The following is a 13,130-nucleotide window of genomic DNA, read 5'->3' as shown; positions in this document are numbered from 1 at the left end:
AATATGACCTGAAAGAGTTGTGTATTGTTATTTTTTAAAGAGAATTTATATACCACATAGCATTTTTGGAGCATTCTCTTAAGTGGTTTGCAAATATATAGAATTTAAAATCAAAATACAGTAAAATATACAAATAAAGATCAAAGTACAGTCACTTAAATGAACAAATCGGCAACTGAACATGGTAACCTGCTCAAGCATCAGAATGAGGCCTGAGTAACACACAACCAAGTTTTTGGATATGTTTGAAGCATCTTGGGGGAGAGTTTTCCAGAGGGTTGGGGCTACACTTGAAAAGGGCTGTTTTTGTAAGGTTTCCGGATGGCAATCCACAGTCTGATGACTGTAAAGGTCAAGTTGGGCTATTGTAGGAAAGGCTATCTGCTGGTATTCGGATCTCTAGTTGTTTAGAGATTTATGTGCCAGTAACAAAACCTTGAAACTGGCTCAGTAGTAGATAAGCAGCCAGTGCAGATCCCTAAGCACTGGTGTCATATCTGTAGAAGTAGCCATACCATTTGGTATTTTAGCTGCTGCATTCTGTGCTCACTGCAGCTTCCAAATCAAGTGGAAGGGAAGCCCCACATAGAGCAGGTTGCAGTAATCTAAGTGTGAAAGTTGCAGTTATTAATATGACTGTACTGATGCCCCTCCCTCAAAAGAAAAAGTGGGAAGTTTCCACATTTCTCCCCTCTTCTGCTGGAATAATCTATGCATGTGTTTTAATCTGAAACCAGGTTCTCTTGATAAGTAGTGGAGCTTTACAGTTCCTAGTTCCTCTCTCAGGGAGCCTTCAACAAAGCCGCCCCCAAGTTAGACCTGCTTTCCTTCCTATCATAAACTGCATCAAATATTTAGTCCTTTTGCCTAGGCACCTTTGGTATGTATTTTAAATAAGGGTGCCTGTTGCTCTGCGAAAGTCCTGTTGTAGACTAAGGAGACAGATTTAAGTCCTCAGGATCTAAGTGCCCCTGCTAGATGACATTGAATAAGGGACATTTGGTGGGTGGGGAAGCTGGTAACTTTGATATCAAAGCTTGGCCTGATAGGTCATCTGCTTGTGAAGCATCCTGTTCTGCAGGATTTATTGTGATACTAAGCAGTACATGGTCAACTCCCATCCTGCTTGGATTGCAGGATGCGCAAAAGCCAGTTGGTGCGTACTTTGCCTGTCCATTTAGGAGCATTTCAGGAAACATCTACGTAGGTCACACGGTGTAGATACAGAGAGGAAATGATTCTCCAACATGTTGCAGAGGAGGACGTTATCTGCAGAATGTTGCCTTTGTTCTGACTCAGTCCACAAGCCTACCACCTAGATATGAAATTCACCAGTTCTTTGCACTGGTTCCAACTCCCAATACTGACCATCTAAAAATTCATCCTTACGTCTCCTGCAGACTATGGATTCATCCACATCTACCACTTGGAATTAATTGCTTAAAATATAATGGTATTCTAGATTACCTAAATGTGCAAGGCTGATAAAATGCAGAGACCGGAAGCCACCCTATTATGTACAGAAAGCTTTTCTGAATTTAAAGGCACTGCTTTAGATTTGAGGAAATATTTTCACCCCTGATGTCTGGGTGAGATATTATGTTACGTCAGCATAACCTGCATATTAAGAGCTGGTAAGGTTGACTCCTAATGCTATGGGAGGTAATTACCCAGCAAAAGGGCAAATATTGAGAGGTGATGAAATGTGTTACCTGGTAACTATCATGTTCTGCATTTTGACTATCTCTGAAGGAAAACAGGAAACCACCTTTTACCGAATCAAAACTTTGGTGCACTTGGCTCAGTATACTCTACACAGACTGGCAGCAACCCTCTAGATTCTTTTTTTTTTAATATATATTTTATTAAAGTTTTTAAACATAAATGCAAAGATAGAAAACAGTATAACATATATCATAACATACTTTCGTGACTTCTTTGGACTCCCTCACATCTCCCGCTCCCATTTGCATCATTGTCAATTCTTGCCTGCAATTTATCATCTTGTTTACAATCTTGTGTCACATTCATTTAACTCTAATCTGTTAATTCTCCAATAGGTTTATAATTTTTCCTCAACTTACTTGTCATCTTAATTCCATCTAGTTTAGTGGTGCACAATTATTTATGATCTAGCATCCTTTCTTAACATTCAACCAAATTACAATGTTTTTTTAAATAAATCTTAAATTTCTTCCAGTCTTCTTCAACCCTCTCCTCTCCCAGGTCTCGGATTCTGCCAGTCATCTCGGCCAGTTCCATATAGTCCATCAGTTGCATCTGCCACTCTTCCAGTGTGGGTAGATCTTGAGTTTTCCAGTTCTTAGCCATGAGTATCCTTGCTGCCGTTGTTGCATACATAAAAAATGTTCGGTCCTTCTTTAACACCTTCGGGCCGACAATACCCAGAAGGAAGGCCTCTGGTTTCTTGGTGAAGGTATACTTAAATACCTTTTTCAGCTCATTATATATCATTTCCCAGAAAGCCTTCACCCTAGGGCAAGTCCACCAGAGGTGAAAAAATGTACCTTCATTTTCTTTACATTTCCAACATTTATTATCAGACAAATGGTATATCTTGGCAAGTTTAACTGGGGTCATGTACCATCTATATATCATTTTCATTACATTTTCCTTCAAAGCATTACATGCAGTGAAGTTCAACCCAATGGTCCACAACCTTTCCCAGTCCTCAAACATAATGTTATGCCCAATATCCTGTGCCCACTTTATCATAGCCGATTTAACCATTTCATCTTGTGTGTTCCATTTTAACAACAAGTTATACATTCTTGAAAGTACCTTAGTCTTAGGTTCTAACAGTTCTGTTTCCAACTTTGATTTCTCCACCTGGAACCCTAACTTTTTGTCATTTTTAAAAACTTCTTTAATCTGAGTGTAGTGTAACCAGTCTCGCACTTTATCCTTCATTTTCTCCAAACTCTGCAATTTCCAATTGTCTCCATCTTTTTCTAATATTTCCCAATATTTTGGCCATTTGGCCTCCATATTGGGTCTTTTTCGGGCCTTAGCTTCCAGAGGTGAAAGCCACCTTGGAGTTTTGTTTTCCAATAAGTCTTTGTATTTTGTCCAGACATTAAACACTGCTTTCCTGACAATATGGTTCTTAAAGGCCTTATTGATCTTAACCTTGTCATACCATAAGTATGCATGCCAACCAAAAGCATTGTTAAAACCTTCCAGGTCCAGTACGTCAGTGTCTTCTAGAAGTAGCCAATCTTTTAGCCAGCAGAAAGCTGCGGCTTCATAATACAACTTTAGGTCTGGCAGGGCAAAGCCCCCTCTTTCTTTCGCATCAGTTAATATCTTAAACTTGATTCTGGGCTTTTTGCCCTGCCAGACAAATCTGGAGATATCTCTCTGCCACTTCCGGAAGCACTCCGTTTTGTCCACAATCTGTAGTGTTTGAAACAAAAACAACATTTTTGGCAATACATTCATCTTAATAGCAGCAATTCGGCCTAGCAAAGAAAGTTTTAATTTTGTCCAACTGTCCAAGTCTCTTTTGATTTCAGACCAACATTTTTCATAATTATCCTTAAATAGACTCAGATTTTTTGCTGTTATGTTTACCCCTAGGTACTTTACTTTTTTAACCACAGTTAGTTCTGTCTCTCTCTGAAACCGTTCTGACTCTGTATCTGTCAGATTTTTCCCCAACACCTTAGTTTTCTGTTTGTTTAATTTAAATCCCGCCACCCGACCAAAATCTTGAATCAATTGTAATACTCTTTTTGTGCTAGATTCTGGCTCCTGCAGGGTCAAAACTAGGTCATCTGCAAAGGCTTTAAGTTTATATTGTTTCGCTCCGACCTGAATCCCTTCCACCAACCGGTCCCCTCTGAACATATTCAAGAGCACCTCCAGAACCGAAATAAATAACAAAGGGGAAATCGGGCAGCCTTGTCGTGTTCCTTTTTCAATTTTGAACTCTTCTGTAACCACATTGTTAACTATCAATTTGGCCTTTTGTTCTGAGTATATTGCATCAATCCCATTCTCAAAACCCCGTCCCACTCCCATTTCTTTTAAATTTCCCTTCATAAATTTCCAAGAGATATTATCAAAGGCCTTCTCCGCATCTATAAAGATTAACACTGCTTTTGTGTTTATGTCTGTTTGCAAAAGTTCCAAAATGTCAATAATGTTCCTTGTATTAGCAAACATGTGTCTGCCTGGGAGAAAGCCTGCAACCCTCTAGATTCTTCTCCAGAATTCTTTTCTCTCTGATTCTTTTTGTGGAGATGTTGGGAAGTGAGCTTGGGATCTTTGCTATGCAAAACCTCTGCTCTTCTAGTGAAGCACTGAAGCTGAATACATGGATTCCTCTCTCTAAGTCCATGAATCAGAGCCACTTCTGAGTAGACAGTTTATAGCTATGAGAAATACGCACATATCATGTCGGGTACAAAGAGCAAGATCCTTTCATTTATTTACAGTATTCGTATGGCACTTTTCTGGCAGACCTGACAAAGCGGCTTACGGAAGATTATTACAACAATAAGCACCTGCTTTTTAAAGAAGGGTTACAAAAAGTGGAAAAGACCTGTTTGTTTAGAAGAAGCTGTTGGTGTTTTTTCTCCCCTCCCCTCAGGGCAGGTGGTCCCTTCAGATGCCCCCGTGGTGACTGTTCCAAGTTTTTAAAAGTTTTACACAGCTTAGGACCCAGGCGGGTGTTGGATCATCTTTTCCACCCAGTCACTGAGTTTGCTGTCTTAAAGCTCTCATTTGGGTGCTTCTACCTTTGGAGGCAAGGCAGTGACCTGGAGAGAGCCATCTCTGAACTCTTTCCCCAGGAAGTTTCACCTACATCATGGTCATTTTGACAGCAATCAAATACCTTTTTATTCCTCCAAGCCTTTTTAAAACCTTGGAAGCCACTGTGAGAGCTTTATCTGCTGTTTTGTACTATACATCATCAGCTGGTTTTTTGTCATTCCTTTGGAGCTTTTTTATAACTACTACTACTACTACTACTACAACTGTGATCCACTCTGTGTGCCCCTTTTGTGTCAAATATGTGGGTTATGCCTAGTTCAACCTTCATAACCCTCAATTTCATGTCACCCTTCTTCAGTGCTGCCAGACAAGGGGACTTGTTTCTGCATAACAATTAAAGCAATGTAATTAGTTTACCCATAGTTATACTGTGCCCTCAAGTCATACGATGATCTTATATTGCTGCAGTGAGATGGCTGGACAAATCTGAGTGTATTTGCATAAACATTCCTACATGGACCTCCCCTAATTCGAATTAGTCACTACCCTTCAAGTCCAGCAAAGCCCTCCTAAGCCATTTGCAAGTGCACCTGTTGCTGGGGTGGGAACCATTAACTTGTGTCAACTCCCTGTGTCAACCAGCAGCTGTCAATATAATTTTGTTATCTGAGTTGCGGGGCCCTCTTGATTGGCAGCATGGGTGAAGTGCTAAATAGTTTTCTTTTTCCATTTTAGGAAAGATACGAAAGCCGGGGTAAGAAATGGAAGGTGTTTAGTATGCATTGTTCTCTTCCAGAGTTTTTAAAGGTTTTATTTATTTATTTTACATGTTAAAAAACAAATCCAGCAAAGACAAAGTCAGAGCCTTGGGGCTGTTTTTCCAAGTGAATTACAGCCTTTTGTGAAGAGTTTTTTTGGAATACGAACACTGACAGGCTGTCCTCTCTAGTGGGTGCTACTCTTCCTCTGACAGTTCATCAGCCAAACCCCTGACCCCACCACCCTTAATCATCCTTGCTTGTCAGTGATATAATTGTGCGATTACCAACACCTCCCCCCTCCTGGACTCCTTTCAGATTACTAACAATAGTGCATGTGAAATACAAAATGTAAATGAAGCACCCAGACTAATTTTTCGGCCTTCATTCAGATGGACTGAGCTTGCATTCCCCTCCTTTGTCTATGAACATGACTGATGAAGGCTTTCAGGAACTCGGGAGGCCTTCAGTGTAAACGGAGAGGCTGACCTCATGGTGTTATCGATTTGGGGATTTCACTTTCAGTCGCAGGCTGTGAATGAGCATTGGGGAGATTTCTTCAGGAGAGGGACGCAAGAACAAACGGCTACCAACTCTACCTTTATTGGTTTAGTTCAGAAGATGGGCATTTTGGCCATTGTTGAGGAGTGTTCTGCATCATCTTAAAAACGGTTTGGGGGGGAATATAACTTGTCTTCACCTTGCCTCCCTGTTTCATATCCTATTTGAAATTCAGGTTTTTAGCTGAAGAAACTGGCTCTTTTGCATATATTCCTTTAAAGCACCATGTATGTGGGTGGCGCTGTATTAAATATTTTGATGGGAGTGTTTAATAAAATAATTTTGCATATTGAATTCAAAATGAGCTCTAACTTAATTCTGTGTGTTCAGTGCCTCCTCACTTCACCTCAGTGTACTCTGCATGGTCTTATCAGGGTCAGGAAGGTCTTTATTTTGATCTGAGAATGGATAGATGTGCTTTTTATCTAGTGAGGTTCTGGGAACAGCCACAACTGGAGATATGATGAAGGACTTTTCCCAGGGAACAGGGTGTGTGGGAAATAAAGGGTCCAAATAAGTAAACATATGCACATATATACCTAGAATCCAAGGCTACCATTTGTAGTAGATCCGTGACTGAGCAGCAGTGAGGCCTGGGTAGACCTGACTTCTGAGAAACTTGTATTCCAGATCCAGTCCTCTATTGCTTTCCATGAGTGACTTGGCGTCCAGACAGCTTCTTTCCACCTCTAGCTGTAACCCTGAATTCTCTCCCTGGCTCCCTTCACAGCTTTTAGCCCTACAATAAACTTTGCAGCCCCCTCCATCATCGTGTTTCCTGAAAGTGGGGGAGCTGACATGTTTTTAGTAGGCATTGTAAAGAGTACAGTGAAGGCAGACCTGTTCAGTGAAGTTTTTAATGCCTGATACAGTAGTACCTCTGGTTATGTAAACTTTGGAACACAAAAGTGGCAAACCCAGAAGTATTTTACTGGGTTTAGCCACATGCGCAGAAATGGTCCTCCAGTTGTGAAAACCTCTGGATCCGGCCGGACCTCTGGAACGGATCCCATCCACAACCAGAGGTACCACTATATTTTATAGGAAAGTGCAGTTTGCTCTTATTTAAATGAATAACTGTTCATGTGCACCTGTCTTTGCCTTTTGCCTTTGTTTCTCAAGTAGAAGCCCAGTGGCAGGTGAACTATAATTCAAGATATCTGGATCATTTTCTATGGGGCCAGTAGTGATTTCTCCCTGCTTCAGGGAAGACCATGCTAGAAGACTTGAAAAGGATGTGGTCCTTTGTATCTAAGGGTGTCCTGACAACCAGTGTTTGTGTCAGTTGTGATTTTAAAGCTGGATTTGTCAAATGTGTGGTGTGTGGGTTGGCTGTGAGTGATTGTTTAGGAGTTCCAGCTGGTACAAAAAATGCACCAGCCTGTCTCTTGTCTCCTGACAGGAGTGGGTCACTAGCAGTATGTTACACTCATGCTTTGGCATCTGCAGTGGTTCCTCATTCACTTCTGATCACGATTCGAGGCTTTTTTATGTTAGTTTAGGCCTAGTGTACTCCTGTGTTCCACTGAAATCTTTGTGGTTGACCAAGAAAAGCCTCTTGACTCTGCCATTCATTCTAGTGTTGAAGGGAAGCAGAATTACCCATAGCTGTATTGCTTTATTCCCTCGAAGATTACAAAAAACCTCAAGCCTTATCTTTTAGCAATTGTTAAAAAGGTTTGTTTTTGTTTTTTTCTGTTTTGTTTTTGCTCATTGGGCCTAAGCCAATCAAGGTTAGATTTTTTGGTAGATGCTGTTGTAGTGTAACATTTACTTTGATTTAGGCTCCTGTTACCTGTCCTGTAGTATACCGAATATTTTAAAGAATGCAAATTAGCAGTCACTCATGAGTCTGATATGCAGTTGTATTTCGAGTTAGCTAGTCTGGTATTGATGTGCTAATATTCATCAGGACCTTGACTTGTGGATCTGCATTTGTCCAGGGTATGGAATGCTGTATTTTATTGAGGAGAGATGGTTTCAATTTGCATCCTTGCCATGGACTCATCTGTAGTATTATTATTAATAATAATATTCATTTTTTTAATACCCTGCCCATCTGGCTGGGTTTCCCCAGCCACTCTGGACGGCTTACAGCATATATCAAAACATAATAAAACATCAACCATTAAAAACTTCCCGATACAGAGCTGCCTTCAGATGTCTTCTAAAAATTATGTAGTTCTTTGTCTCCTTGACATCTGAAAGAAGGGAGTTCCCCAGGGAGGGCGCCACTACCAAGAAGGCCCTCTGTACTGTTACATATGAAGGACTGTATGTCTTGTGCTCACTACATGATGGCATTGTATAATCCTAGGCTCCTTGTTGATCTTTTAATAGGAAACATCTTGAATCGGTTCCCTAAACACAGTGGCTGGATGTCAAAATAATTGCATGCGGTGGAAGAATAATGAGTATGTGATAGGTGTTGCCGATGTATAACCAGTCGTTGCATTTATGTCTGGGAATGAACTTCGTCTTAGGTCACTGTAGATGGTAACTATAAGGAAGGCAATGGATTGACTTTTCCCACAATGTATGGGACAGATCATCTAGTTAACCCCTTTGCCTGTGCCTTATTGAACATATCATTCTATTGAGGTCAGAGTTTTGCCACGTAAAGTGAAATCTGTTGAATGTCAGGTGCGGCTAAAACAACAAGGTTGTTACCAGATGCCTGGGGGAACTGGGGTACTGTTGTTTGGGAATCTAATGAAATGCAGCTCTGACTCCCACATCTCTTCCTCACAGACGAGCTCACCTCCGCCTGTGTCTAGAACGTTTAAAAGTTCTGATACCACTAGGACCTGACTGCTCCAGACACACAACCCTCGGGCTGCTTAACAAAGCCAAAGCACATATCAAGGTAAGAGCTGCATCTCTTTGTGTTTTTCTAGCATGTTTCAGTAAGATTAGTCTGGTAATGAAGTTTTGATTATCTAGGAGCCATAATTGCACTAAGGAAAGTTGACACCCTACCTTGGAGGATTAGTACCATAACATTATTACATTGTAAGTTGTTTTTTTTTTACAGCACAGTCCTATGCATGTTGACTTGAAAAGGGCTCAGTGAATTCAATAAGACTTTACTGAGTCCCAGTAAGTGTGCATAGGATTGCAGCCCTAGTTTGGCCATTAATGTACAGATCAACCTAGCATTGGGAATACTGTTCCTGAAATGCTACTCTTTGTTTTTAAAGGATTCTTTTTAAACTCCAGAACGTTTGCAGTTTCACAAACCAGGAAATTCATCAAGAGTTTGTCTTGCACCAATGCCATTAAAATCAATAGGAGTTGTGCAGGACACTGCAGTCTGTAAGCCATTGGAGTCAATTGAAAAATATTTATTGTGTAAATGCCATTAATTCCAGTAGGGCTTGCACTGGAGTTTTAACAGACTATAATCACTATAATATCCAAACTGCGGCTCTCAGCTTCATGTTAGAAACTATAATAGAAAGATACAAAAGTTTAATGAATTCACTGCAGGAGAAGCTGCAGTCAGATGTGGGAAGGTTTCTGTCTTCCCCAGGCTGTTCCTATAGCATATTCAAGATCGGGAGGTTCTGAATGAGTTCAAAACTAATATGTAGTATGAATGCTTTGGAAAGGCATTCGGCTATATGCAATGAGTTTATTGCACTTTACTACGTGCACCTAAAATTTATATCTGGTGTGATTCATTATGTCATTAATCATAGTCTTAGAATGCAGATTTTTCCACAAAATTAAATTAAGAGTTGGATCATTTGAAATGATGTGCCCTTCTGCTGGCATTCTTTGTAAATTAACTCTCAAATATATTGAGTGTATAAATACCACTGAAATACTGAAGAAAACAGGATAGTAAATAATATGGCTGAAATTGTAAGATGTTTACTTGGCTAGAATTTCTCCTGAAACTGTAATATGCACACTGAAATAAAAATAGCAGTGCCCCTTACTGCCTTAAAGACTAACAAAATTGCTGCATTAATAATAGCAGCAGAAGTGTTGTTTCAAGTTGGGCTTTAAACTCTTCAGAGATGGAAAGGGGGGAAATAGTAGAATTTGAGCTGGACAGAATTGTTCAAAATCAAGCCCAATCTCAGAAGCAAGGCAAGACCAGTGAAAGATCATTCAACATAATCTAGACCAAAGTGTGCCATAGAGAGAATCTGATGTTCAGCACAAATTACTCCAGGTAACTTAAGCAACTGAGCCAGGCCACATGCTACAGGGAAATGCTGCTAAGGGCCACCAGTGTTAACTGTTGTTGGTTTGTTTTAATGCCCTGAAAAGGGAAAGCCAGCACAATAGTCAGTAGCAACACAAAGAAAGAGCCAGACTGTTTTGAAGCAACACAGCAGGTGCTCGTGTTTGCAGTTTTTCTGACTCTTCTCCTGATGGTTTGCTTTCACAAAGGGTAGTGCCAGGCTCACAGGGATCAGGATGTGCTTAAACACACTGGAACAGCTCAGGCTTAGCAAGGGAGGGGAACCGTGCTTGCTTAAACGGATGGCATTAGCCTGAGATGACTTTAGAGTTACGCAACATGCTGGCCATCAGGAAACCCTGTGCACTGGCCTGGTAAGATTTCCCAGCTGCGATCAAAGGAGTCTGCAGCAGATTACATAAACCACTGTTCAACTGGGAAACTGCTTCGAAGAAATACCTAATAAACCAAATGAACAAGGGTACACCAACCTTTTTTTTAAAAAAACAACAACTTCTAATGCCTTTTCCACTTAAATAATCTGAACAGGGCTGAATGTTCCTGGGTCAGAAGACTATGATCCACTAATGGAGAGAGCTGACAGTGCAGCGTCCCATGTTAATTAAGCGCTATACTCTATCTCCCCTTGATTTTGTCCTCTTAATTACTCACCAGAATCCTCACAGAGATGTTTTCGTTCTTGTTGCCACCACCAGCAAGCTGTTTCGGTGCCACCCGAGAACATAATTCATTTCAGATGTTAGTCAACAGAGGGAAATGAGTCTGCAGAAAAATACTAGGGAAATCCTCTGTAAGGATGTAAGAAAAGGTTCATCTCGTCCAGCATTGTGTTCTCACAGTGGCCAACCAGATGCCTATGGGAATCCCACAAGCAGCTCTGGGGCGCAACAGCACCCTGCCCACTTGTGATTCCCACAGCTGGCACTCAGGGGCGTCTTGCCTCTGGCAGTGGAGGCAGAACATACCGTAGCTGTCAAGAAACAATAATTTGCTTGCTTTTTATCATGGCAGAAACTTGAAGAGGCTGACAGGAGAAGCCAGCACCAGCTTGATAACCTGGAAAGAGAGCAAAGATTCTTAAAGCGAAGATTGGAGCAGCTGCAGGGCTCTCAGGAGATCGAGCGAATACGAATGGACAGCACTGGATCAACCATTTCCTCAGATCGCTCTGATTCAGAGCGGGGTCAGTATTTCATCTGTGACTTTAGAGAAGGGTGCAGAATTTTTGAGGCTCCCTTTCCACGCATCTCCCCTCCTTCAGCCCACGAGCAGCTTGAATCTAATTCACCTGGCAAGGCAGCCTGCTTTCAGACATCTAAAACATTATTTCTTTCGTGATAGTTTCTTAACAAGGCTTACGGCTGGAGTCAGATGAGATGGGGTTCAAGATATCATTTTGACCCCATGCTGCTTTTCGTTTCCTGTTATGGTATTGGTTTTTGATTTTCACCACCCTGGCCCTTCACCTGGCTCTGTTCAACACAGAAACTAGTAGCACGAAGCACAATCCAGCGCAAAGATAATAGCTTTAAACCCCATTGATTTGCCATCTCCCAATGTGCACTGGAGTGTTTCATGTGTTGGATCCTCCAGTGACTGTGAAGAAGTGGGTGGCCATACCCAAATGTATTTCAAATTTTCTTCTTTTAGTCATGAGGGACCACAAAACATATTTGGGGAAAGCTCTCAGATTCATTTGTGGCAGAAACATCTCTGGATGCAAATGGTACCAGTGTTGTTACTATATTTAAAATGGATTTGAAAAGCACAAACTGTGAATACGAGAATGACATCACTTAGGTGTGACAAGATGATTTGCACTTCTTATCCTACATAGTACAGGCAAACCTCGGAGATATTGTGGGTTCAGTTGCAGGCCACCGCAATATAGCAAATATTGCAATAAAGTGAGTCACAGAAACTTTTTGGTTTCCTAGTGCATATAAAAGTTTAACTACGGTATAGTGTGAACATCTAGTATAGTGTAAAGTGTGCAATAGCATAATGTCTAAAAAAGCCCTCCAATGTATATATCTTAATTAATGTGACACAGAAGCACAACATGCATATGCTGTTGGAAAAATGACTCCTCCTTGACACAGGGTTGCCACAAACCTTCAATTTATTAAAAACACAGTATCTGAGAAGTGCAATAAAGCAAAGCGCCAAAAACGAGGTATGCCTATAATTGGGAAGCAGCGTTAACCAGAATGATTGTCACATTAACACTGATAAACTCGAACCTAGTCTGCCTTGGCATAATATCAGTATATGTCAACATGGGGTTCTTAGATGAGATGAAGGGAATAGCAAAAATATTGTGCCCCAAGTCATTGTGTCTGTGCAGGATCAATTAGCAGCAGAGTCTCATCTCCCTTATAACACCCTTGCTAATTTGCTCTTGCTATGCTGGACTGAAATAAGGCTGTATGTATCTGGCATAGCTATTATTTTAACCTGATTTCTACATAACCATTGAGAAATCTCATAAGTGGAGATGTTTGATATGTTTCTCCAGGATGACTCCAGAATATTATTATATAGTTTCCCCCTAGAAGTTTGTTTTATCTTCTGAGGATGGTGAGCCAGTGTGCTTGATGACCCAAAGTATTGTCCATATATTTTTAATGGCATGAGACATACATAATGTGCCATGCAGTTTGATACACTATGTGGATTAGTGTCCTCTTTCATTAAAGCCTGTCTTTTATGGTTGCCTAGAGGAATTTGTAAATACAGGGACACACTTGCAGGTCAAGGCTCTTTGCTGATTCAGTCATTCGGAGAAGTTTCTAGTCTATATTTCTCCCTGAAGTGCTAGTTTTCCATATTCCATATTTTTGTATTTGTATGCA

The 13,130-nt window shown here is 40.8% G+C and overlaps 1 protein-coding gene across 3 annotated transcripts in view; it reads left to right on the top strand.

Annotated features, from left to right (window-relative positions):
* The window catches only part of MXI1 (MAX interactor 1, dimerization protein), an 81,419-nt gene that overhangs the window by 62,800 nt on the left and 5,489 nt on the right, over window positions 1-13,130 (top strand). For all 3 annotated transcript variants that reach the window (XM_081863455.1, XM_081863454.1, XM_081863456.1), the window contains exons 4-5: window positions 8,811-8,925; window positions 11,287-11,458. In XM_081863455.1, the coding sequence (XP_081719581.1) occupies window positions 8,811-8,925; window positions 11,287-11,458 (287 nt within the window). The remainder of the gene's footprint in view (window positions 1-8,810; window positions 8,926-11,286; window positions 11,459-13,130) is intronic.

Source organism: Podarcis erhardii (assembly GCF_964252035.2).
Source record: "Podarcis erhardii genome assembly, chromosome: 5".
NCBI lineage: Eukaryota > Metazoa > Chordata > Lepidosauria > Squamata > Lacertidae > Podarcis > Podarcis erhardii.
The sequence above is the reverse complement of the archived record's forward strand: the minus strand, read 5'-3'. Positions and strand labels throughout refer to the sequence as shown.